This window comes from Parambassis ranga, chromosome 22, assembly GCF_900634625.1.
Source record: "Parambassis ranga chromosome 22, fParRan2.1, whole genome shotgun sequence".
NCBI classification, from domain to species: Eukaryota; Metazoa; Chordata; class Actinopteri; family Ambassidae; genus Parambassis; species Parambassis ranga.
Genome location: NC_041042.1, coordinates 3,310,858 through 3,336,364, shown reverse-complemented (window position 1 = coordinate 3,336,364; position 25,507 = coordinate 3,310,858). Strand labels below are relative to the sequence as shown.

General features: G+C 45.5%; 2 protein-coding genes and 1 long non-coding RNA gene across 14 annotated transcripts; 2 read left to right on the top strand and 1 right to left on the bottom strand.

Annotated features, from left to right (window-relative positions):
• The first annotated feature begins 491 nt into the window (after nt 1-491).
• On the top strand, nt 492-2,360 carry LOC114427643 (N-acetyltransferase 8). 2 transcript variants are annotated; one of them, XM_028395815.1, is made up of 2 exons: nt 492-773; nt 1,392-2,360. In XM_028395815.1, the coding sequence occupies exon 2, from the start codon at nt 1,404-1,406 to the stop codon at nt 2,076-2,078; it is 675 nt and encodes a 224-aa protein (XP_028251616.1). In that variant the 5' UTR covers nt 492-773; nt 1,392-1,403; the 3' UTR covers nt 2,079-2,360. The 2 variants fall into 2 exon arrangements, with proteins under 2 accessions (XP_028251616.1, XP_028251615.1); XM_028395814.1 differs by having other exon boundaries at nt 497-773; nt 1,395-2,360.
• Nucleotides 2,361-3,027: 667 nt separating this feature from the next.
• Nucleotides 3,028-25,480, top strand: dctn1b (dynactin 1b). 11 transcript variants are annotated; one of them, XM_028394957.1, is made up of 33 exons: nt 3,113-3,159; nt 3,887-3,988; nt 8,877-9,128; nt 9,509-9,587; nt 10,223-10,254; nt 10,938-10,958; nt 15,064-15,081; nt 16,244-16,264; nt 16,762-16,938; nt 17,620-17,673; nt 17,990-18,187; nt 18,288-18,492; nt 18,566-18,644; nt 18,750-18,909; nt 18,995-19,099; nt 19,435-19,626; nt 19,719-19,835; nt 19,938-20,090; nt 20,182-20,342; nt 20,423-20,591; nt 20,685-20,753; nt 20,844-21,056; nt 21,152-21,313; nt 21,393-21,524; nt 21,629-21,757; nt 21,837-21,979; nt 22,063-22,229; nt 22,395-22,406; nt 22,922-23,049; nt 23,139-23,325; nt 23,444-23,517; nt 23,622-23,711; nt 23,801-25,480. In XM_028394957.1, the coding sequence occupies exons 3-33, from the start codon at nt 8,901-8,903 to the stop codon at nt 23,936-23,938; spliced, it is 3,813 nt and encodes a 1,270-aa protein (XP_028250758.1). In that variant the 5' UTR covers nt 3,113-3,159; nt 3,887-3,988; nt 8,877-8,900; the 3' UTR covers nt 23,939-25,480. The 11 variants fall into 11 exon arrangements, with proteins under 11 accessions (XP_028250756.1, XP_028250757.1, XP_028250758.1 ...); XM_028394955.1 differs by lacking the exon at nt 3,887-3,988 and having other exon boundaries at nt 3,028-3,159; XM_028394956.1 differs by lacking the exon at nt 3,887-3,988 and having other exon boundaries at nt 3,088-3,154; nt 8,874-9,128.
• LOC114427144 (uncharacterized) lies at nt 21,517-22,979 on the bottom strand. Its single transcript, XR_003669441.1, has 3 exons — nt 22,905-22,979; nt 21,817-21,962; nt 21,517-21,703 (listed from the first exon to the last, which is right to left on the bottom strand). It is a non-coding gene; the product is annotated as an uncharacterized LOC114427144 (long non-coding RNA).
• Nucleotides 25,481-25,507: the final 27 nt, after the last annotated feature.

Sequence of the window (25,507 nt, the reverse complement as noted above, 5' to 3'; positions counted from 1 at the left end):
CCCTCATTGGCCTTTAATGGCAGCCATGTTTGTCCTCTCTGACCTTCGTCAAGCTGCGGTTTTATTGTCTGGAAAACTTCAGATTCAAAAGAAGAAGAAAGAGTTTCACTTCTTTTAGAAATTACAAAATTGTAGAAGTACTTCAATACTAAAGGTCGTCCAAAATTTTTACTAAAGTAAAAGTACAATAAATACCTCCACAAATCCTTTGGATCCTTTAATCCTGTATTATTGTTATTTGCAGCATATTAAAGTTGAAGCTGGTTATTTTGAAGCCAATTTATGAACTTTACGCACTAGTGAGGAGCTAAATCAATATGTTTTGTGTTATATTTTTTATATTATCCCTTTATAATTGAGAAAGTTTAGAGTTCCAACTCCAGGTCTGCATTGTAAATAAAAAAAAGCGTGACGTAGCATTCGTCCATTGGTCAAAATGTGGCCGCTAACCTGTGCTAAACAGGAAGTGGTCCATGCTGCGTTCAAGCTCATCGTACACCAGTGTTTATTTGCTCACAGCATAGAGATAGATAAAACTTATAAATAGCTGAAATGAATTAATTAATTATAGTTTAATGCAATTTCATATAAACATACATTCCAACAAATCTGAGAAATGGCAACAGTAGCAGCTGAATGGTTCAATGCTTCTTCCGAGCATCCGTGAATGCGACATTTTTAGCTGCGGGGAAGTAGTTGCGAGTTAAACGAGATGAACAGATTTTGAAGGAACTTTTCGACCGATTTCACTATTAACCATCAGCGCAGAACAAGTGAGTACTGTTTATTGATCGTTTACATTCCTCTGGAGAATATCTAAATAATCTGTAGTTTTTACATTCGGCAGCTTTCGTGGGCTAGCAAAGATGCTACCTGCTCTTAGCTAATCTGGCCTCACGTCTTCTTAAAGGACACTCGCAGTTTATTGTCCTCTGGATGTTTATGTCGTTAAATAATGAGTGGCTACATGTCTGGGTGGGTCGTGCGGTTAGCAGCGTTAGCATTGAACGGTTCAGGCTGATTCGTGCGATCTGTATTGATGTGATCGTGGGGTTTAAGGGTCAATGTGAACAGAGGTGAAACTGCACCTTTGTCAAACTTCCAACCTGCCGCCGTTATTCTCGCTGCTCTGACACATTATAAGTGTTTGTTTAAGTGTTAATAAGTATTTAAATCAGAAAGGCATCTGGCCTATAAACCAGTGGATATTATATCACTGCAGGTGTATAAATAACAAGTGTACAGGTTTGTTTACACATACAATATGCTTGCCAGTGGCTCATATTTTAATTTTAATAATGTCAGATTCCAGCATACAAAAAAGACTAATAATATATGTAACTATTGTAACTGGACTGTGGTAATTCAGCTGTTCTTCCTGTATTTAAAAGCAGATCTGAGCCATGACCAACATTCAGATCCGGAAGTTTCAGGATGAGGACGCCGAGGCCGTCAAAGAGATGTTCACCCTGGGGATGAGCGAGCACATTCCTTCATCCTTCATGCACATCCTGAAACAGCCGCCCACCCAGATGCTGCTCATGTGCACGTTCTGTGCTCTCATGGCCAGCTCCAAGTCTTTCCTGCTTCCCATCCTGGCTGTCACCCTCCTCCTGGCTGGAACCAGGCAGATGGTCGTCTACATGTTCAAACAATACATCGACACGTCGCTCAGGAAGGACCTAAACAACATCAGCGAGACCTACCTGAAGCAGAAGGACTCGTGCTTCTGGGTGGCTGACAGCGATGGCCGGGTGGTCGGCACCGTGGCTTGTCTCCCTGCTGAGAACGCGCCTGAGTGCTTGGAGCTGAAACGCATGTCGGTGAAGCGCAGTTACCGCGGTATGGGCATCGCCAAGAACCTGTGTCGGACAGTGGCTGACTTTACTCGTGACAGAGGTTACTCCGCTGTCATGCTTTACACATCTGTGGTCCAGACGGATGCTCAGAAGCTGTACGAGCACATGGGCTACAGGAAGATCAGAGAGTTTGTTGTTCCAGAGTTTGTCGCCAAAATCACAAACTTCACGCTGTTTGAGTACAGACTGGATGTAGACAAAGATGGAAAAAGCGATTGATAACGATGCTGCTCAACATGTTCCTGTTAAAGTCACCTCATGTAGTTTCTATGGTCATACGTTCATTTGCCCGCATGTGTAGCTGTTGACACAACGTTCACCAGTGGGACAGGTGTGTTCTCTGTTGTTACTAATAGATTCATTATTTGTTATTGATTACACATAATATCACTATAGAAAAATCAGCTCTGTTAAAAGTGATCTGTTGACTGTTTTTCATGATTATTTAATTTTGCTAAATAAAAATCATTTCTACATGATAAATAAATATATATATTCACAGTTCTTCTCTGTTTTTTGGGGGGATGCACTGATCTGATACATCAGAGATCCTTTAAATGACCTTTTGACCTTTGTGACGTCACGATTTAACCTCCGTTAGAGTACTTTTTCAAATAAAAAAACATGATGGAGGGGATTGTAAACGGATGCAGGGAAGCCTGTCATGAGATGATATTACATTAGAAATAATCAAACATGGCACTAATCCAGCAGCTTTTAATGCACTTGGATGTTTTACAGATTTGACACTTGTCTCAGAGTGAAATGTTGGATCTCTCATGTGTTCAGCCATGTATGTATATTAGACTTTGTCCTCATCTTCATTACAGGAATGTTGTTTTTAAGATTGTGCCTCATCTGTTCAGTGAAACAAAAAGGAAACTGTCATTTTTTTATGAGAGCTTTATTGACCGAACGGACAAATGCAGCTCAAAAGTAAGAAAATATCATATAAAACAACAAAAACATAAAACAAAATATTTCTGATTTGACTTTATTTACATAGTTATGAAAAAAAAGGGATAAAAATGAGGAATTGTCCTTTAAATAAAGGTAATAAATTTAATAAAATGCAACATCCTGTTTTCATTTGCAGCACATTATCTTCGTGGGTTTAACCCTTGTCAGGTGTTGGTTAAGTTTTTCCTCCGGGGCTCCTCAGTCGCTGCCGGGCGGGTTCGGTCAGGCATCAGCTCGGGCAGCTCAGAAAGTCCCGGTCCGGTCAGACAGACCTCCTCCGTGTATGGATGTAGCTCTGAGCGGTTAGCCGGATTTTACCCCACCACACACACACACACAGGTAGGATTTAACGCACATTTATCACCTGCACGGCGGGAGGTTGGATTCAGAACACACCTACACACTCCCGGCGAAACATCTGTGTGTGTTTTTAATCTGAATTATCTCAATAAGATGCTTTTTTTTATATGAGAAATCCAGTCGAAGCTAACGGCTACTGTAGCTAGCAGCTGGTCAGGGAGTGTCTCACTGACAGAAACCAGAAAACCGCGTTCAGACCGAGGCTTTAACAGCAGCCACAGCGGTTTAAACACAACACGTTCACACTGTAAAGGACTAATTTAGAATTAAAGACCATTAGGAATATTTAATGAGCTTTGGTTTTAATGATTAAAAGAGGCAGCGTGGTGTCAGTATATCCAATCCAACTGGAACAATTAAACCCGATTCTCGTTTAAATGAATTAATCTGTAATCCAGATTGTTTTCAGACTTAATTTTCATCCAATTTGCTTAATCTGCAGGGAGGGGAGGGATTGTCAGGCTGCAGCCACTCTCATGTAATGAGACATAATGTCTGTTATTAGCCTATGTAGCTAAATGGTCTCTTTGTTATTAATTAAATGGGTCAAAGTCAGTTCCATCCTAGGCCCTGGACACAGTTACATGTATTTGACCTCACTAGATGGCACCATATCACACATTTAATGTTCCATGTAGAGATATTAGGGTGTGAACCTTCCATTCACATTGTGCTGAATTTCAGGCCCTGCCTGTATTTTTAATAGGTGACCTACTTGCATGGTAATGAGGCTACCTGATCATCATGAGCATGCAGGAAGTGCAGCGGAAATCCAAGCATTTCCTAAAATCTGAAGACCAGGCAGCAGGTGATTCATGAAAAGGCAGATAAAAATCAGTGCACTCACTCTTTTAATATGAGTCGAATTAAGGTTAAATATAATATTTTTCTGAATTCTCAGAGACTTATGTTTACCATGTATGTTTTTTATCATGTAAAATGAACAGATGACAAATCTTTGACTTGTTTTTAAGATGTCACAGCAACATCTTCCTCCTACTATACTCATCCAAAGATTCGGAATAAACTGTGATATCCATGTCTTTTCCCAGCAGCTATGATCCTAGTTCAGGGTTTCTTCTACATATGTGTCGGTTTAAACAGATAGTGATGGATATCCGGTCTCTCTTACCTCTGTGACGTAATGACGATGATGATACCTTGATGACTTCTGATACAGCAGTTTGTGAAAGCGCCTTTTGTACTCGCCGCACTCCTGCTGCATGTTGTCTTTTAGATAATAGCGTTAGCTCATCCTTACCTGGTTTTGGTGACCTTGATTTGTTCTTCTCGGACCTGACGGACAAACCGAGGCGCGGTGTGGTCGTAGTGTTCCTCCTCTTTTAAGTGTCACCTCTGTTCCTGCAGCTGTCCTGATCACTGGTCCGAAGTGGCGGACAGACTTTTTTTTTTTAATTTTTTTTTTTAGTCTCGGTCTCTCTGCCTTTTGTCCTCGTCTTCTGTCAGGAGGCAGAGCTGTGGTTTAGACCGTCTGCTGGGCTCCCCCTCTTCTTTCCCTTTTTTCCCACAGATCATCGGCACCCCTCGTTTTTTGGTTCTGCCTTCGTCATTTGCATAAAAGGGTGCAGAAGTGACTGCAGAGATTTTTTTTTTTTGTCTCTTGACACCAAAAACTCTGCAGATCCCTCATATACATCTAGATTAAAATATGTGTACTTTAGCTTTAGTGTGTTTGCAGTGTAGTAATGAACTCACAGATGTGTCCGTCCTTTTCCTAGAAGCCGGCTTCTTTTGTTCTCTCAGCAGCCTCTAAGCTGGAAAGCTTTTTTCCACTGAAACCCTGCAGCATTTGCTTCCATAGCTAAAAAGATGACAACACAAAAAAAAGAGGGAGAAAGCACTGAGAGTTAAAAAGCTCCAGCCATGCAGTTAGCTGATAAAGGAGAGTTAATCCCTGGCTCTGTGATGGTGCCACGACATCAGACCCACGGGCCCTAATGCAATCTTTTGCTTACAGTGTATATACGCTGCGTTACAGAGCATCACCTGGGCCTTTTGTGTTCCACCACAATGAAACAGAGTCACGGTCGAGCTGAACTGTATCCCCCTCTCCGGTTTAAAAAAAAAAAAAGTGCTTACTGTGCTGGTGTTTCTGGATTTTAATTGAAATGTTTTCTAAGGAACTCTGACAGAGACTGCAGTGCAGGCGGAGCGGCCTCTTTCTCATTTCTTTGCTGAATTGATATCATATTTATTGGTTTGTTCTCCGATGGATCAATCAGGCTTGTGCCGAGTGATCTGTCTTATCGGTGCCATTAAGACCAGCCACAGTGCAGCCATGATGAAAAGCAAAACAAGGAAATTATACGAGGACATGCGTGAGAATAATAACTAAGTCTATTTTGAGGAGCTGTTGAGAGGAACAGGCTTTAGGACCCAGAGGCTCTGTCTGGGCCTAGGCCTCCCTCCCTCCTGCAGAAGCCAGCGCAGACACCAGCACAGCGCAGTGCCGCCGCCGCTCAGCTGATGTGCTCACAGCAGATCAAGCTTGCCTGCTTTTCTACCCCCTGTTTACCTCCATTGAATTCATCAGAGGGGCTGGATCAGCTACTGTTCACCCCATCAGAAACTTCCTGATAGAACCCCCCCAGGACTTTTTGGTTTTGTGAGAGGAGGGACGGAGGGAGGGGGGAGTTTTTGTAGGAGCTCTTGGACTGTTCTGAGGGGATCCGGAGAGGGATGGTGTGATTCTGTGAGGAGGCAGAGGGAGACGCTCCGGCAGCATCACCGAATCCTCCTCCCCGCCACCCCCTTCGACCCCCCTATCTGTCTGGCTCTCCCCAATAACACGCTCCTTGTCAAGACAGGCGTTTTGTGGGTAGGGGGGCTCGGCGACCACGAAACGAAATGTCACAGACCAGGAGGAGCACGTACACCAGGGTGAGTGTGTATATACAAAGTGTGTATACATCCCGGGCCGTGGTGTTTCAGTAAAGTCCTAATCAGTGCGCCATTGTTTGGGTCAGGTCTGTTTGATTAGTTTTACTCTGTCATCGAATTCTGCCCTCAATAGGAGGGTTTCTAATCCATTTCAGCGCTGCATTCCTCTGTCTGAATTGTCAACTCTTTGTTTGGCTCCGATGCCCCCTCCGGGTTCGACGTTGTGGGTTCAGACCTCGGCTGTATCTGGACTCTGACGACCTGTAAACCGCACGGCGATAGATGACAGATCAGGCTTTTTTGTTATCGGAAGACACACATGTTCATGAGCCCTGGAAGACTTCCTGTTCGTCATCCGTCTCTGAGTCAAGCAGCTTCCCTGTCACTGGGAGGGATGACATCAGTGCATCATTTCATCCCACGACTCCTTGGAGAATAGTTGTTAGATTTCAGAGCTTGTTCTGTTGAAATTCGTTGTAGTCTGTGTGTGGTTGCCTGTGTTGTAAGAGTAGAGTTGCACTAAATAATTCAGCAGAGACTGCTCGGGTCCCCTGCCTCCTTCGGCACATGGGTCGGAGCAGTGAATGCATGCTTACAGTGTGAGTGTTTCATTATGTTTGTGTAAAGAAGGCCGACCCCAGCGGATGTTTGATTGCACATTGTTGAAAGGTGAATCGCTGCCTGAAGCAAAGACTTCTGCATCTGAAGTGATTTGAAGTCTTTAAATAGAAGATGAATAAAAGCTCTAAAGACTCTGCTGAAACTCTGGAAGCAGCTCTTCTTCTTCTTCTTCGTCTTCTTCAGTTTTCCCATGCTGGTCATGAATTATAAGCTCGGTTAATTAGCAGAAGCACAGCTTTTACATATTTAACTGCTGCCACACATGACTGAATATATGCTCAGCAATTGTTTAGTAATGTCTGACAGGCGGTTACTGTAGGACAGAGAAACTGATGTCCTGTTTACCATGACTTAAAAACATCCGAACATACTGTGCTTAGGTTTTAACACCCTTATGTTGGAATGTATGGGCGGCTGACTGTTTAACACACTGAAGGTATGCAGTCGAACCAGATTATCATTATGCAATGATACATAGAGTACTTACCTTACTTTGCTGATGCATACATTATTTATAATCCCTTAAGGAGTGGATGGTGTCATTGGGTTTTGGAGCATAAAACAAGAAGCTGAGCCTCCTCACTGACACAGTAAACGGATGCTTTAGGCCCCGTTCACACTGGAGAAAGTCAATCCAGCTGGAGTAGGATTGAATCCAGATAGCCTTTATGCTCGATACGTTCAGACCTATTTACGTGTTTCTGTGCTCAATCTGGCTTAATCCGGCTTGTTTGTTGTCCTCCAAACCACTAGGTGGCACCTCGTAATACACAGAGTCCGTTCAGGCTGTGTGTGTGCATGCGCCGTGCATTTTTTTTTTTGTCCTGTGTTGCTTGTTGTGTTTTTTCCGGTTTAAAAAGCAGTTTATTCCTTTGTAGCCCTGTGGAAAATAAACTCGGGGCAAAGCTGACGTGGTTCGTTGGTTGTTTACATACAGATTTTGGACACTGTCCCCGTGAACTGGAAGTATCTCGTCGCTAGCAGGATTCGCTAGCTGCATTTGCATTCAGACCTGAGCCAGATGTAAGCCAATCCGCCTAGAGGTGGATTGAAATCAATCCGGATTCACGTTGTTCAGACTCAGAAAAAAACTATCCGGATATATCCAGATACGGCCTGAATCCCGCTCTAGCCGGATTGATTTCCCCAGTGTGAACGGGGTCTTAGTGACCTGACAGATTGCAGGAACAGAGAGCTCTACTAAAAAAACAATAAACCCATAAAATTATCACCAGACGGCTACAAACCTGTGGAGAATTTAGTCATAAGTAAATGTCGTTACGATACTGGAAGGAGTCACCTTGTTCTTTCTTGTTCTGTCCTTGTTCTGTCCTTTTTACCCGAGAGAGTACACAGCCGTGTCAAGTGTGTTCGTACCTGTTAGCAGAGAACCTTCAGACGAAGGAATCAGACAGTGGAGAAGAGGAAATGAAAAGTTTGATTAGACTAGAACCAGACTGGGAAATCAGCTGGATATTAGCTTATATGGAATGGATCAGTCTGCATGTAATGACTATTCAAAATATTTATTAAGAAATGTTAAGTTTTATTTATTACCCTGTGACACATGTGGAGCCCTGCTTGTAAATAACATATTGGTCACTTTAATATAGATTATTTGTAATTTCCTGCCAGATACAGATTGGGGTTTAGTGCTGTTCTCCTTCTTGTGGAGGTTTCACCTTTATGTTAAACAGCAGCACAAAGACGCTGTATGTTTACTGTGAGCTGAAGGAGAGTCTCAGCACAGAGTAATAATATCTGCTCCTCTCTGATGCTGTTCTGCTGAGTCACCATCACTTCCAGGACATCACACTGTAAATTGGGTTATGCAGGATTATTTGATTACAAAATATTCAAAATGTGCGTTTTGTTCCCTGCACATCACAACTGCGTTATGAAATCTCAAGCAATTGTTGCCACGGACTTAAAAAGGAAAAACCTGCCTCCTTAAGAAGCGCTGAGAGAGTGAGAGTGCAGTTTTAGGACGAGGCCTCACTTTCTCTGTTGGAGTGGGTCAGAATGAAACTTTCCCTCAGGTGACTGTGAACATGCTTGATCCAAAGCATCGTCTGTGATGTCGACCATTGTTTAAAGTGTGTTGTAGAATGATTAAAGCATGGAAATTATCTGTGTACCTTCAGGGTTCAGTTTCTCTTTCTTGTCCCATTCAGACCACCAGCAGTGGGAGCAGCAGGATGAGCTCGGACGGGGGCGGGCGGCCCGTCAAAGTGGGTTCCCTGGTGGAGGTGATCGGGAAGGGGCAGCGCGGCACAGTAGCCTACATCGGCACCACGCTCTTCGCCTCGGGGAAGTGGGTGGGCGTCATCCTGGACGAGGCCAAAGGCAAGAATGACGGCACGGTGCAGGGCAAGCGCTACTTCACCTGTGAGGAGAATCATGGGATTTTTGTGAGGCAGTCACAGGTGAGAGAACAGACTTTCCCTTTTATTTGACGCAGTGTGTTCATGTGGAGGTCGATATTTTCCTTTCCTCTGTTACTCTGCTCTGTTTTCCTCCTGCGCTGTGCCACAGACCACCTGTCGGGGTCTAGAATACAGACTCATGTAAGCTTGTGATACAGCATCAGCTTCATCGATTACTAATCCTCTTCATTATGTCTCCCACTGGGCATAAGAGACCGTCTGACCCCGACTGTCCCTGCAGTACAGTTGTAGAGGTTGCTATGGAGACAGGGAGACCTCACCCTGTCACTGCTTTATTTGAACAAACATCCATAAAGTCAATCTTTGTTTTTATGGCTCTCCTCTTCTCATCTCAGCCTGAATTGTTTTTTTTGTCTCAGATCCAGCTGGTTGATGATGGAGCCGACACAACGTCTCCAGAGACACCTGAGCCCGGTACTGGCAAGGTTCCCAAACGAGGTAAGGACACACACACACAGGGATCATCTCAGTTCTACTGGAGCTTTGACATAACTCTGTTTACATGGGGGGCAGCTGAACAAACTTACTGTCACACCAGACATGACACAGAGCTGAGGGGAAAAAGTTTCCTGTACTCTCCACATCTGGTCATCAGTTATGTTTTATCTTCTTGGCTGATGGAGCTGGAGTCTGTTTCCATGGTTACGTCTGCCTCATCAAACAGAGGGTGGTGGTAGCTGGTACCTTGCATTTTGTTTTACTTTTTTTTTTTAGGAGTTTTAAGTGGTGACACGTCATGTTGTTTTTTATTTTTAGGACAACATTGATGGAGGCTGTTGTTACCTGGCAACGGGATGTGTGTTTTGCAGAGGAGAAGGAGCCTTTTCCTCTGCGACTGCTGTAAAAACTGCTGCTCTGTGTCAAAGTGAAGTTAGACAGACCGTCAAAGGTCTGCAGGTTTATGCAGCTCATCATGTTGACCATCTGTCGAAAAAGTCTATAACCTGTGTTGACTTTATTCGGTGTGCACCAGGATCTGCTGCAGGACTTTATACCTTGTAAATGATCATTACAGCCGATTATAGTACAAGAAGGCCCTCTTACTTTATTTGTTTCTCTCTTTATCTCCTCAGAGATCCTGGAGACGACAAAGTCCACGAAACTGGTGAGTCAGATAACGCTGCACTGACACTCTCATACCTGTACACACACACACACACACACACGTAGAAACTCTAAAGGAAATGTGTCGCTGTTGTTTCACCATTCTGTTTGGTGCTGTTGATAATGTTTTGCGTTGGTGTGTTGAAAGGTGACAGATGTTCATCTTAATCATGACATTACTGAACATCAGAGATTTTCCTCTGTAAATGATGGAACTAAATATTATTTCTTTTATTTAAAATTCAAATAATCACTGACAATTTAGACTAGAATCAGATTCAGATGAAAGTGTCATTGTATGTCCAGCAGAGGGCGCTGTTTCTCTAGAAATACAGCAGCTTCTACTGCATGGAGTGTTTGTTTATATTGACACAAGAAAGTTTTTTATATTTCAGAGAGTTAGTTGTTGCCGGAACTTATAGTCCCATGTAACAGTTCATCATCTTTAGAATCACACACAGATTTCTTTACATTTATCAACTCTTCTGACCTTTTTGTTGAACGTTTGTGTAAAACTGTACATATTTGACTGAGGTTCACCATAAAGCACCAAATCCACCACAGTGCCCATCACCCCCGGCATGCCTCTGACAAACTTCCTGACCTTTAACCTTCACCCTCCCTCCCTTGCCTACCTTCCTCCCTCCCTCCCTCCTCTCTTCCTTCCCTCCTTCGACCTTGCAGCGAGGAGTGAAGCCCAAAAAGGTGCTGCATGTTTCTCTAACCTCAGTACAGTGGTAATGTTATGATGATGACCGTGGTAACCGTGGTGACCGTAGCTCTCAGCAGGCCTCGCTGCTGCATGGCAACAGGGCCTCACCCCTCATTTACCCATGATCCCTCACAGTCTCCTCGTACTGAAGCACTCTGTGTTTGTATGAAAGTTGATGTTCGCCATCTTCACCTCACTGTGCTCTGGTCTGTTTGCATCGTTCATGCTCTGTGTGCTGTCTGCTCTCTGTGCACATCCAAGCATGTCCAATTAGAAAATGGCTTTGTCATAATGGCAGCAACATCTGCCTTCTGGTTCCTACCATAATATAAATCATCGGACAGATACGTGGAACCCGGTGTCTGTGAAAGAACTCCTTGATGTTTGTGTGAATGTAGGGTGTCGGGTGTTTACGTTGTCCCTAAAACCAGCTCGATAAGACACAAAGGAAGCGCTGTACCTCCTGCCATGCTGCCGTTGCTCTTTAACAATCATCCTCCGCTGACTCATACATGCAGGCGTTCCTCTGCTGCACCATGTAGAAAATGTCAGAATGTGACTAAGGTGAAGTGAGCCGTCCTCTCGCCTGCAGAGACCTGCAGAGTATAGATTCCCTGTCAGCTCGGTTCTACTTTGTCTCTTAGCACTGTGTCTCGTCCTCGGCAGGCTGACTTTCCACATCAGGAGGGAACTTTGAACCAGGAGGCTCAAATGTTCAGCTCTGTACAGAAATGACTGGAAATAACAGAGCAGGCAGAGCAGCGTGGAAGACAAGAATGAATGAATTACACAAAGTATCAGGGCTTCTCTAAATAGTTCAGCCCTGAAGTGAAAACTAACCTAGTTGTCGGTCAGCAGAAGGTCAGAGAACAAAACCTTTTTTATTTAAATCTGAAGATCCAGTTTGTTCCCCAGAGAAAACTTTTTTTTCAAATGTGCAAAAGACGTCAGGAAGAGGATTTCTTTTCAAAATAACAAGGAGGAAAGTCAGTTGTAGTTGGACAGAATGCATGTGTATGAATGGTGGTTGAGGTCAGGAAGGTGCAGGAGTTTAAGTACTTGGGGTTAACGGTCAATCAAACGAAAGGTGTAGAGACAGAAGTGAGAGCAGCTCTGCTGTCGGCTCTACAGGATGTAGCAGTGAGGAAAAGACGAGGCAGAGAGGAGGATGTTGAGGTTCTTTTTAGGAGTGACGAGGTTGGACGGTATCAGGAACGAGAGCGTCAAGCGGGAGAGATTAAGATTAAGATTAGGAATACCTTTATTAGTCCCACAATGGGGAAATTGCAACAGCAGATACAGACAGCAAAGGATAAGTTAGGAAAGATATATACATGATAAAACAGACTACCAATAAAATATAGAATAGAATCAAAAAACAGTTTACATATTAACAGTTATTGCACAGGTGAGTGGAGGTAGAAGTGGTCTGTAAGAAAACATTAGTGCATCAAAAACTAAATAAATAGTTTATTGTACCCTGTGGTGTGTGAATACTGCACCTATCAGATGTATTATACAGACTGACGGCAGCAGGAAGGAAAGACCTTCTGTATCTCTCCTTCACACACCGAGGGTGGAGCAGTCTGCCACTGAAGCTGCTCTGCAGGGCTGACAGGGTGTCCTGCAGGGGGTGGGACTCATTGTCCAGCATGGATGTCCCCCACCTCCTGCACTGAGTCCAGAGAGCAGCCCAGGACAGAGCTGGACTTCCTGATCACTCTGTCCGGCTTCTTCCTCTCCCTCTCAGTGATGCTGCTGTTCCAGCAGACCACACCGTACAGGACGACTGATGCCACCACAGAGTCATAAAAGGTCTTCAGGAGTGCCCCTGAGAGCTCAGGTTGACTGGTTTGGGGACAAAGTCGGAGAGACAGATTGAGATGGTGTGGACATGTGCAGAGGAGAGAGAGTGGTTATATTGGTGGAAGGATGTTGAAAATGCAGCTCCCAGGCAAGAGGTCAAGAGGACATATGTGGATGAGGACATGAAGTTAGTCAGTGTGAGAGGATAGTTTGGTAGAAATGGACAGGAACGAAAGCAGACGATTAGAAAATGGGTTCTGAATCTGTATTATGATTTAACTAACCCTGTGTTTTGTCCTCCTGATTCACTGTAGAAAGCTGAGATGACTTTTAAAAACCTCTGTACTGCAGACCTTCTGAGAGTCATGTCTTTCTCAGATTTTGAGAGCTTGCTAAGCGAGTTGTGTTTGTGCATCGTACAGTAATTTTATCCCCCGTTTGTCCTGTTGAAGCTGCAGCTCACTGACCTCAGAGGCAGCCATCCGCCCTTTGTGTGTGTGTGTGTGTGTGTGTGTGTGTGTGTGTGTGCTGGGAGAGCAGGAATCTGATCCGTCTCCACCCATCATCCCATCCTCCTCTCTTGAGCAGCACTCAAGCACTGTGTGGTGTGGAGAAAGCGACGGGATGACACAGAGAGATGTTTAATATTTGATCAGAACAGATTTCCCTCAGCTGCTCTGTAATGGAGACATAAACTGTTGTTCTTTCTGCTTCAGCAGCGGCGAGTCTTGTAGCTTTAATTCCCTCCATAATTCTTCACTGTATAATCACAATCAGATCCTCTTACGCACACACGATACACTCCTGTTTACTATGACCTCATTAGGTTTCATCACAGCCCTGCCCATGTATTTTGGGTTTAAAGCTGGCAGCTAATCAGAGAGCATCCTCGTTGAATGAATCCTCTTACATCGCTCTCTCTTCCTGCTGAGCTGTTGGTGCAGGGAAGCAGATTAGTGCAGCTGAGGAAGATATTACGTTAGTTGCTCAAATGGCTCTGGGCTGTTGAGGGAGTGAAGTGACCTGTTAAGTTACGTTTCACTATTGTGTGTCTGAAAGGACAAAATAATATAGTAACAAACTGCACCAGAAACCACAGGCCGAGGGTCCAGAAGTCAATCTGTATAAATGATGATTTGGAATATATTATGTTAGTTGGGGCATGGCTGCTTTGATTGGCAGGTGGACGCTGTCTCACGCTGCGAGCTGTCTGCATAGGCGTCACCCGCCCTGCTTTATGCTCCTTTCTCAGCATTTTTCAGCCTGGCGATAGCTGGATCACCAAATCACAGAGCGTTAAACTTGGAAGCTGCTCTTCAGAGAGTCTTTACAACAATTGTTGTATGAAATGAGGGCTGCTGGGTTCATGCTGTTTCAGATGATCAGACAAACACTTCTGATGTACAGCCCCCCCCCCCCCCACTCCCTGGTTTTGTCTGCTTCTTCTTAATGATCCCATTGGAGGGTCCACCTGCGTTGCTAGGAGACAGGATAGGCTTGCATCAGGCTGGCTGCTCGTTTTTTCTGCTCTCACCTCCGTTTACATCCCTGCCCTCCTCTTGTTTTCCCCTCCCCTGTCTGTCCCTGGTCACAGCTTCCCATACACTGTCTCACCCATCCCTCCCTCCCTCCCTCCCTCCCTCCCTCCCTGTCTGTCTGTGGTAGAGGTGGCGATGCGTGGGTGAGCAGCAGGGAGGCAGGAGGAGGGTGCACAGTGATGTAATGCCGGAGCAGGGCACTGACAAATCACAATAAGCAGAGGCTGAGGAGGAGGGGGACTGAGACGGGGGGAGAGAGAGAGAGACAGAGAGAGAGAGAGAAGGGAGGAGAGTGAGGTTAGGGGAGGAGAGTCGTCTCCAACAGTGTCTCAACAGTAGCAGGTCGGAGGAGCTCGGCAGCAAGATGTCAGAGTCCTAATCGGAGAACCGAAAAGCAAAAGGGAGGCACCGACTGAGGGCACCGGCAAATGGATTATGAGAGAAGCTGAGAAAGAGGACATAAAGGAGGACGAGAGAGGGAGGAAGGGACGGACAGAGGGAGGGAGGGAGGGGGAACCTGGGAATAAATCGCCGCGGCCATTTGCACCACTGCAGCTTCACCCGCCAGAGCTGCTGCCTGTGTGTTCGGCTTCAGCTGTCCGCCTGTCTGCCCTGAACCCCCAGTCTCTGTGGATCTTCGCTTGTTTTACCGCCTACCTCTGTCTGTGTGTGTGTGTGTGTGTGCGTGCGCGAATTTCTTGGTGACTTGTGTTGTGGTTGTGTGTCTTCTTCTCTTGCAAATATGATGAGACAGACTCCTGCACCCCGGAAGGTACAGAACTCCATCTGATCCTCATTAATTGTTGTAGGATGTTGTTGTAGTCTTCATCCTTTTGTTTTGTTGGCTGCTGTAAAGGTCACATGCTTAGAAGTTTCCTCATTTTGATTTGGTGGGAATCACCCTTTTTTTTTCTCTCCCCTTAGTGTGAAAGCAGAAATCTACCTGCAGCTCAGTTTTGCAGAATTATTTCTGGCTACATGCAGTTGTTGAGTTCAGTCGTGTCACATTGTGTGAAGCTTTTATCTTTTATTTGCCTTCCACATGACCATCATGGAATTTCACTCCTGGCTTGCAGATGTGGCCTGATGTGACTTCAGTATTTACAGTGAGACTTGTCACCACAGCTGTTAGCTCGGGCTAATTTCTGCTGAACAGCAGTGCAGCTGTAATCCAATAAAGAACGATAACTAGCTGTAGTAGTAGTGGTGGTGGTGGTGGTGGCCGTGCCCAAGCCGGAGCAGAGAGGGAGCCGGTGTGAAAAGGGCAGGAGGTGGGGAGTGATAGGAAGAAGCACAGACCTGGATTTTCTTTTTATGGCACTTCTGTTTGCATCACAAGATCCCTAAATCCTGACACTTCCTGGTAATCAAAACCAGATGTTTTCTTCACATTGTTCAGATTTAACTTTTACACTTCTGCACATACAATTTAGAAAGATTCAATTTTATTCAAAATATTGTAAAAATCCTTATTGTTGTGATGCAAATGGTTAGTAATAGGTCTGCTAAAAGTATTTTCTGTGCGTACTTAATGACAAATCCTGCTGTGCAGCTGGTCATAGACAGGCCATGTATCCGAATAACAGACTTTTATCTCAGCAATTTGAGCGCAGGGCTCGGGTGAAGCGGGCCGAGACACAAAGCAATCATTGAGGTCACAGCGGCGCTGCCAGTCACAGTGTCTTGTGTTGGTCAGGTGGGACTAGGAAGTGATGAGGCCTCAGAGACCAGCCGAGCAGAGATGATACATGATAATGGAGGAGAGCAGTTCATTCAGCTTCATTTGCTCATTTTGTCCTTTTTAGTCTGTGATTTCCTGTTGAGTATGAACTTTGCCTTGACTCACTAACCCTGGCTGTTTGTTTCCTTCCCTCCTCTCCTTCGACCTTTTCCTGCTTCCTCTACTCCTTTTTCGCCTCCCCTCTGCTCCTCAGACCACGGCCAGAAGGCCCAAGGTGAGCCCAGTCCTCAACGTCATCAGGGGCTTCCAGTCCTTCCAGTCTGCATTGTTGATTATAATGTTTTATATGATATATATATGTTTTACTTTACATAGTTTCCAAAGCCTTTTAAGCACATTATTACTTTGTCTGTGTTTAATTTTGAGCCTTTTCCTGATGCAGCTCGTGTTGTAAATCAGGTCAGGGGTCATCATGGAGGTGAAGAGTTGTTTTAGAAGAGGTTACCATGCTAGCTGCTAATGCCAGTTTATATTAAGGCTAGGTGTGATAATGAGCTTACAGAGATTAGAACCAGTACCCTGGTTCTGCATGAAAACATCCACATGATGATATCTGAGAACCCACGTATCCCACATTTCTGATGAGAGATGAGAAAAGTCGGTAATGAGAACCAGACATTCTTCAGAGGAACCTCCATTTTGCTGCCGTGTTTTCATCCAGATTTATGTTTGTAAATGTTTGTTCATCATATTTCTCTTCGATTCCTTCAGCAGCCCAGCCGAACTGCCGGCACTGGGGGCAAGGGGGCTGCGTCTGGCTCGGCTTCGGCCTCTGCTGGGGAGATGAGCAGCAGCGAGCCCAGCACGCCGGCCCAGACCCCCCTGGCGGCTCCAGTCATCCCCACCCTCCACTCTCCAGGAAACCCTCCGGCTCCTGTCCCCAGCAAGGTCAGTGTCAAAGACTCCACGCCACATCTGACAGGGACGTTTTCCAGTTAATGTGAAAAAAGCAGTGATGACATAATTTAATACCATAATCACATGCGTTTAATCTGGAATAGAGGGATTACACACGATACTGGCTTTCAAAGATTTGATCCACTCTAGCAGAGGCACCGGAGCAACATCTGGGCTGACATCTTTTTTTGTTATAGCTCATCTAAATATACGTTTTTTGACACAGCTGTCGGTTCGTGTTGATGTCATCCGACAGTTGTCAAATCAGAAATGAGCCCCAGGCCTTCACTGTAGTGAAGTGAGAAAACTGAATGTTTGGTTGAAATTATGACTCATTCATCCATCTATTCATGCTTTGATGAGGCAAATTAGAAAAAATAAATTATTTATAATGTAATTTGAGCCATGAAATTGTCCGTGATGCTCCAACTTAACAACTCATTTTGGTTCTTGAGTCATTAATTTGTAATTTGTGTGCAAATTGTTACAAATATCAATTAGATTTTGACAATTAGCCATTACTTGTACCTCCAGTTCATTCAGATTCACAGCCTGATCTTGTTCTTCTTATCACAATGAATCGTCTTGTATTGTGGTTTGTATTGAAATGTCAGGAGTTATCACTGTAACATTTTGTAAAAGTCATCTTCAGCCTGGTCTTTTAATTTCAAGGCGGGTATTATCGGCCTCATTCTCTCTCAGGAGGATGTCACTATGGAAACACAGGTGCAGCGGCGTGGTGTGTTGTGAGGCTTTCTGCACTGGATGTTGAAGTGTTATTTTTCTCTCACTAACATTTTAACGAGCTCTGAAAGGTGTGAGGCCTTTAATTGGTGTGTATAGGATTAAACTAACATCTCTCTCTTTTTGGTGCGTGTGACACATAAGCACATATTGTAGGCATGACAAGGTGTGTGTGTGTGTCTGCTCTTCACTGGTGAAAGGCTTTAAATTCCACCAGGATTGAAGCCTCCTGTGTGTTTGTTTGTACTTTCCCTTCTGTACTGTGCGATTGAATCTCACCTTTTTTACCTGTGTCCAGGAGGAGGAGGCACTGCGTGGTCAGGTGAAGGACCTGGAGGAGAAGCTGGAGACCCTGAAGATGAAGCGGACTGAGGACAAAGCCAAGCTGAAGGAGCTGGAGAAGCACAAGATCCAGCTGGAGCAGCTGCAGGAGTGGAAGACCAAGATGCAGGAGCAGCAGGCGGAGCTGCAGAAGCAACTCAAAGAGGCCAAGAGGGTAAGGAGGTGCAGCTGGACGAGTGGATGGATGAGAGGCGGCGGTTGCTTGATGTCTGGATGTCTACAAAAGAATAAACAGGAGACTTCTGTGTGTGCAGGAGGCTAAAGAGGCCTTGGAGGCAAAGGAGCATTACATGGAGGAGATGTCGGACACAGCGGATGCGATCGAGATGGCGACGCTGGATAAGGAAATGGCCGAGGAGAGAGCGGAGTCTCTGCAGCTGGAGGTCGACTCTCTCAAGGAGAAAGTGGACGAGCTCACCATGGACCTGGAGATCCTCAAACATGAGATAGAGGAGAAAGGTAAAGAGAACATGTGACCAAAGAGGTGAGGAAAGTTAAGAGGCTCAGATGTAATGTGTGCGTTTTCTTCCAGGTTCGGATGGTGCTGCCTCCAGTTATCATGTGAAACAGCTGGAGGAGCAGAATGGCAGGCTGAAGGAAGCACTGGTCAGGTAGGTTGGTAATAACCCCCCCCCCCCCCCCCAAAAAAAAAACAAAAAAAAAACTCATGTGTTCTAAGCTCGACAACCCGCTGATCCTTTTCTGCTGTGCGCCAGGATGCGGGACCTGTCTGCGTCGGAGAAGCAGGAGCATGTGAAGCTGCAGAAGCAGATGGAGAAGAAGAACGTGGAGTTGGACTCTCTGAGAAGCCAGAAAGAAAAGCTGCAGGAAGAGATGTCTGTAGCAGAGAAGACCATCGACGAGCTGAAAGAGCAGGTCAGAGCCTGCGATTTGTGACTCATGAGTCACACGAACCACAAGAAATCATTCTCGGCTGTGACAAGGATGTGCTCTGCTTCAGGTGGATGCAGCTTTGGGGGCGGAGGAGATGGTGGAGACTCTGACAGAGAGGAACCTGGACCTGGAGGAGAAAGTGAGGGAGCTGAGGGAGACTGTGACGGACTTGGTGAGTTTATGAAGTCTGCTCTGAGGCGCCCTCCTGCATGATTTTATACAGACTGAGAAAATTAAATTGCTGCTGTTTGCTGACTCACTTCATTATTGATATGGGCCGGGGTCATTGGTATGCATGCAGTGCCCTCTGGTGTTTGTTATCGCTGCAGCCGCCATTAGATTGAAGTCAGATACTGGAAAAAACATTAAAAGCATGAAAGTTACCACGGCTGTAGACAGACATTAAGTTGTGCCAGCTACAGAAAAATGTAATTTATCAGAAAATAAACACTCAGAAGGAACTATACCGCAGAATAATCCCTGACTGACCCTGCCTTCATCCTGCAGGAGGCCATAAACGAGATGAACGATGAGCTGCAGGAGAACGCCAGAGAAACAGAGCTGGAGCTGAGAGAGATGCTGGATCTGGGTGCAGCCAGAGTCCGAGAGGCCGAGAAGCGGGTGGAGGCAGCTCAGGAGACGGTGGCTGATTACCAGCAGACCATCAAGAAGTACCGCGAGCTCACAGCTCACCTGCAGGTGAAGAGAGAAAAACGTGTCACTCCTGCTGTCTGTTGTTGCATAGTTAGCAGGCTTAGCTCCACACGTTTCTGTTTTTATTGTTCCTGCAGGAGGTGAACAGAGAGCTGACCAGCCAGCAGGAAGCCTCAGCAGAGCTGCAGCAGCAGCCACCGGCAGAGATGTTCGATTTCAAGATTAAGTTTGCAGAGACGAAGGCCTACGCCAAGGTCAGAAACAAACCGCTCTTTGGTCTGAATAATAAGTAGCTCTCTGCAGTCTGAACAGTTTCAAACTGAAGCTTACCTCTGTGCCTTTGTGTGTGTTTCCAGGCCATCGAGATGGAGCTGAGGAAGATGGAGGTGGGTCAAGCCAACAGACACGTTTCTCTTCTCACCTCTTTTATGCCCGAGTCCTTCCTTCGCCATGGTGGAGACCACGACTGCATCCTGGTGCTGCTGCTCATCCCCAGACTTATCTGCAAGGTAAACACCTTCAATCACATGTGCAGTCAGGTGTGTGTGTAAGGTTGTTGCATTTTGGATGCAGAGATTGTGTTTTTTTCCCCTCCTTTAGGCCGAGCTGATCAGCAAACAGGCACAGGAGAAGTTCGACCTGAATGAAACCTGCGTGGAGCGAACTGGGCTGAAGGGAGCAGTGGGAGAGCAGCTGAGCTTCGCCGGGGGGCTGGTCTACTCCCTGAGTCTGCTGCAGGCCACACTCCACAAATACGAGCAGTATGTTTCATCACATCAGGCTTTTCCTGTGATGTCATTCATTCTTTAACAACTCTCACCGATGCCTGTGTGTTTGTCAGAGCTCTGGCTCAGTGCAGTGTGGAGGTCTATAAGAAGATCGGCTCTCTGTACCCGGAGATGAGCGTCCACGAGCGGTCTTTGGATTTCCTCATCGACCTGCTGCACAAAGACCAGCTGGATGAGACGGTCAACGTGGAGCCGCTCACAAAGGCCATTAAATACTATCAGGTAAACACAACCAGTGATAACGCTGCTTTATTTTCCAGTATTCAGAAAAGTGGTTTACTGTATTACAAAAATATTTTTTTCTTCTTCTTTCAGCACCTGTACAGCATCCACCTGGCAGATCAGAATGAGGACTGCACCATGCAGCTGGCTGATCACATCAGAGTGAGTCACAACAGTCTGTTAGAAAACATTGGTTGTTCACATTACATCAGCTTGCTTAACAAATGGCCTGTTGCGTTCTGCTGGGTGCAGTTTACCCAGAGTGCCTTGGACTGCATGGCTGTGGAGGTCGGTCGTCTGCGGGCGTTCCTGCACGCAGGTCAGGAGAAGGCCGACCTCGCCGTGCTGCTGAAGGATCTGGAGACGTCCTGCAGCGACATCAGGCAGTTCTGCAAGAAGATCCGCCGCAGAATGCCCGGAACCGACGCGCCCGGCATCCCAGCCGCGCTCAACTTTGGACAGCAGGTAACCATGGCAACCAAACAGCTTAGCTGTCCGTTATTTTTTGCGGCATGTATCGTAGTTTGTTTGTTTTTTTAAAACTTTTTGTCTTTCTCCAGGTGTCAGACACACTCTCAGACTGCAGGAAACACCTGACCTGGGTGGTGGCGGTGCTTCAGGAAGTGGCCGCAGCTGGAGCTCAGATGATGTCGCCTCTGGGTGAGCAGGAGGGGCTGGCAGCCGTCAAGCTGGAGGATGTAGCCTTCAAAGCCGGAGAACAGGTGCATAATTACAGATTCACACGCATGCAGAATTTGCCGATCTTGTTTGTTCAGTCATCAGAAATGCAATCATTTTCAGATCTATGGATCCCAGGGAGCAAATCCCTATGAGTATCTGCGACAGTCCTGCAGCATCGTCATAGCAACCATGAACAAGATGGCAACCGCCATGCAGGAGGGAGAGTATGACTCGGACAAGCCTCAGATCAAGGTATGGGCTCTGCCGGTGGTTCTTGTGCAGGTGTAATGACAGACAATTCAAGTGGTTATAAGTGCAGAACTTTTTTTTATATAATCCTGTTTGTTATCTCCCAGAATCCTCCACCAGTGGACGTGCGAGCGGCATCTCTAAGGGCGGAAATCACCGATGCAGAAGGTCTCGGCCTGAAGCTGGAGGACAGAGAGACGGTCATTAAAGAGCTGAAAAAGTCTCTCAAGATTAAGGTAGTAAATCCCACCAACTGAAAAAAGTAAAAACATCTGCAGTGTTTAATGTATGATACCTGGACGTGTGTGTCGTCAGGGAGAGGAGCTGAGTGAGGCAAATGTGCGTCTCAGCCTGCTGGAAAAGAAGCTGGACAGTTCTTCCAAAGATGCAGATGAGCGCGTTGAGAAGATCCAGACCCGACTGGATGAAGCCCAGACTCTGCTGAAGAAGAAGGAGAAGTGAGGCTTTAGCAAAGCTAGCGGCAGCAGCTAGTGTTCTGTAAACGGTCTGCAGCTGTGTGACGCCGTTCATCTCTCTGCAGGGAGTTCGAGGAGACGATGGATGCTCTGCAGGCCGACATCGACCAGCTGGAGTCTGAGAAGGCTGAGCTGAAACAGCGAGTCAACAGCCAATCCAAGATGACCATCGATGGGCTGAGAGGACCCGGGCCGTCTGGAATCGCCTCCATAGTTACAGGAATGGCAGGAGGTGAGTGAGGGCCAACAGGTCTCATCTATCTAGGAGTAAGTTCAAGGTTTGTGCCATGCCCGCCACAAGACTTACTTACTGGTCTGAGTACAAACATATTGAATATAAATTCCCCTTTTAACAACCAATGACTTTTCTCTCCTAATTTACCTACTTATCCTGCAGAGGAACAAAAAGGTATCTGCCTGCTCGTGTTGACATCTGTTGTGAACCTGCATGCTGATTTTTGTTTCCAAAATTAACCACCGTTAAGTAATGCCATGATTATGCATGATTACACAGCAGTTACAAACACGGCATGTATGTCCTACTTAGGGTTTCTACAGGTCATAAAATAAGTTACATTTGTTCTGCTGAATATCCAGGTCCAGGTTAAATACAGCTGGAAACAAAGTAATCCCCATTAGCCGCTCTGGTTTTCTAGCATACTCTTTAAAAAGTTGTCCACTTGTGATGTAAATGGTTGGTGCGTGGTTCTTTTGGCCCCTCCTGCATGCATGCTCAGTGTGCAAATCAGAGCAGGACTTGGTCATTTACAATATTATCATTACTCAGCATTGTTGGCAGTTTTAAACTAAAACATTTCATCTTTGTTTTTGAGCTTATTTTGTACATGAAGCCTGTAACTGAGCTTCTTTAAAGCTTTGGCTGCATTCATGTGTTGATGACGTGTACCTGCTTTCTCCCGACAGCGACCATGATGTCAGGAGTCGGCTCAGGTTCGGGCGTCCAGGTGATCGACTCGCCTCTGCTGACTCAGCATATCGAAGCTCAGAGGCTCTGCATCAAACACCTGAAGAACGAGAACAACAGGCTGAAGGTAAGAACCCTTCACCACCAAACACATACAGGACTTTAAACTTTGACTTCGTCAGAATGTTTGACTGTTGAACCTGCTTTCACTCACAGGCGGAGAAGATGCGCGCTCAGCTCGCCTCCCTGCCTCCTCTCCACGTGACCAAACTTCCTTCCAGAGATGGAGGACGCCCTGAAGTGCTCTCCAGTGCCCTCTACCGCAAGACTGACCAACTCCTGGAGACGCTGCTGCAGATGAGTGCCAACGTCAAGGTGGTTGACATCACTGGAAAATCTCCAGGTGAGTCTGAAAAGTGTTAATTTACATCAGATAAAGTTTTTCCTACTTCTAAAAAATTCTCACAGTGTTGTTTGACCAGAGGAGAAACATGCTTACTGACATTTCTTTCATCCTGCAGTGACACCTAGTGCTCAGCTCCTGGAACAGACGGCTCGACTTCAGTCCCTAAGAGACACTCTGGACAGACTGAAGGTGCCAACAAAGACACTTTAGCCAATGCATGCACAAAAGATGTAACACAGGAAGTACTCACAGGCTTCAGAGGGTCATCTGCACGTTTCTCTTTTTCCTCTCAGGATGAGGTAGCAGAGCACGTCGTCAACCAGCAGCCCGGAGCACGAGTCTCATCCGACTTCGCCACATTTCCTTCCACCTCATTTGTTAAGGTGAGAGCACGGCAGCAGGCATCAGATGTTGAACTAATGAAAATCTAAGTCACCCGTCTGCAGAGATAACATCTCTTCCCATGTTTCAGGCGAAGGAGGAGAAGCAGGGCGACACCGTGCTGGTGGGTCGGGTCATGGTGCCATGTCCCCGCGGTCAGGAGCAGGTACACCGCCTGATCCTGTCGCAGCCTCAGCTGCAGAGAATTCACAGTCTGCTGCGGGCCTAAAAGTCACCTGTTATCCTGATCCTGCCTGCTGCACCAACACAAACACACCCCAGCACCCAACATCAGCTTCATCTCCACCCCAGGGCCAAAGCAGGGGGAGGTATTATCATTGAAATGTAGGCCAGTCACTGAAAATCACTGAATTTTATATCTTAACAATTGCTCTCATAAATGCTGACAGCAAACTATCCTATCGGACTTTTAAGAGTTTTAAAGAAGTACTTGTTGCTTGTGTCATGTAAATATTTTTGTCCTGGGGTCAAGTTTTCTGTTTTAAGATATTTTATCAGCAAAAGTACTTAAGCACTACACTTAATGTACTTAACACAACTCTAAAATAGCTTAATTGGCAGCTTTGAGGCATTAACTCCCCCATGACAAGCTCCAACTCACTAAACACTCGTAACTTGTAGACAGAAGACTAGTTGATTCTCATAACTTATATATAGAGGGAATAGTAATAGATATACTCACAGCTACACTCCTGCATGCTGCCCACATTCACACGCTGTTGAAACAGTCAGCCTCCTGATGGGCCCTGGTGTGGAGCCTGCACAGTGCGGTTTATCATACGCCAAAACGTTGGATGTTGCTTCTCTGTTAAAGCTGCACAGGGTGAGGAAGAATCATGTCTGTGCTGTAAAAGCCTTCATCAGCTGCGATGTGCTCCATTTTTACAACTGTCTAAAGGGAAAGAAGGAAACAAAATGATGTATTTGTCTATTTAAAGTAGGAGTTATCTTACTGTGGTTTTGACTTTTGCACATAATCTTTAAGCTGCAGTGAGACGTCTGGTGACCGACACATTTCAGCAGTAAAGTTACAAAACAGAGAATTTTAGTATTATGTGTAGTTAAAAGTTTGTAGGCTGCATAAAATCTGAAACGATTACTGTGTTACATGTGGATGAAAGTCTGGCTGCACATGACGTAGTTTTAGTATTTACTCCACTCATGTTACTTTTACATGACACCACAGTTGTATTGTTAATGTTACTGACCTACACAAACCCAGACATGACTGCTCTGCCTGTGTTCTGTTGCTGTTGACATGAAGGTGGAGGAAACCGTTCCAGAAACACATCCCTGGATTTAAATGGTTTGCTCCACCTTTACATTTTTGGTCCGAGCCTTTAAACTGCAGAGAGCCTTGTGGTAAAGACCGTCGCTCCGCCTTATCTTTGATTTGTTTAAAGCAAAACTACATCTTTGCCAAAGAATCTTTGTTGTGTCACCACATTTGCCATGGCTGATTTCAGGACTGCATTACTCCGAGCTAGCTGTTTTATTCATCTTATGGTTTTATTTTGACTATTTATGTTTACACAGTACTGTCATGACTTGAAGTTTTATTTAATTTAACTAACTAATGGGCATAGTGCATTCACATAACTGCAGTTTAAAGAGGAATTATTTATTTGTTATGTTATTTATCTGTGGTCTCAGTGAGCAGCTGATGTTCTGAATCTGCAGCTTGTCTTACCTTCTCCCCCCGTGTGGCTTCCTGCTGTTGCACAACTGATCAATAAAAAAAAATACTAAAGAGAGTGAATCTGTCATCTATCACCAT

What these genes read in the sequence shown, in the direction of transcription:
- LOC114427643 (XM_028395815.1), top strand. Translation starts at nt 1,404, where the DNA reads ATGACCAACATTCAGATCCGGAAGTTTCAGGATGAGGACGCCGAGGCC.
- dctn1b (XM_028394949.1), top strand. Translation starts at nt 6,049, where the DNA reads ATGTCACAGACCAGGAGGAGCACGTACACCAGG. An exon ending in CTGCTGAAGAAGAAGGAGAA is followed by an intron (nt 21,980 to 22,062) that starts GTGAGGCTTTAG and finishes ATCTCTCTGCAG; the next exon opens with GGAGTTCGAGGAGACGATGG. An exon ending in ACGAGAACAACAGGCTGAAG is followed by an intron (nt 23,050 to 23,138) that starts GTAAGAACCCTT and finishes TTTCACTCACAG; the next exon opens with GCGGAGAAGATGCGCGCTCA.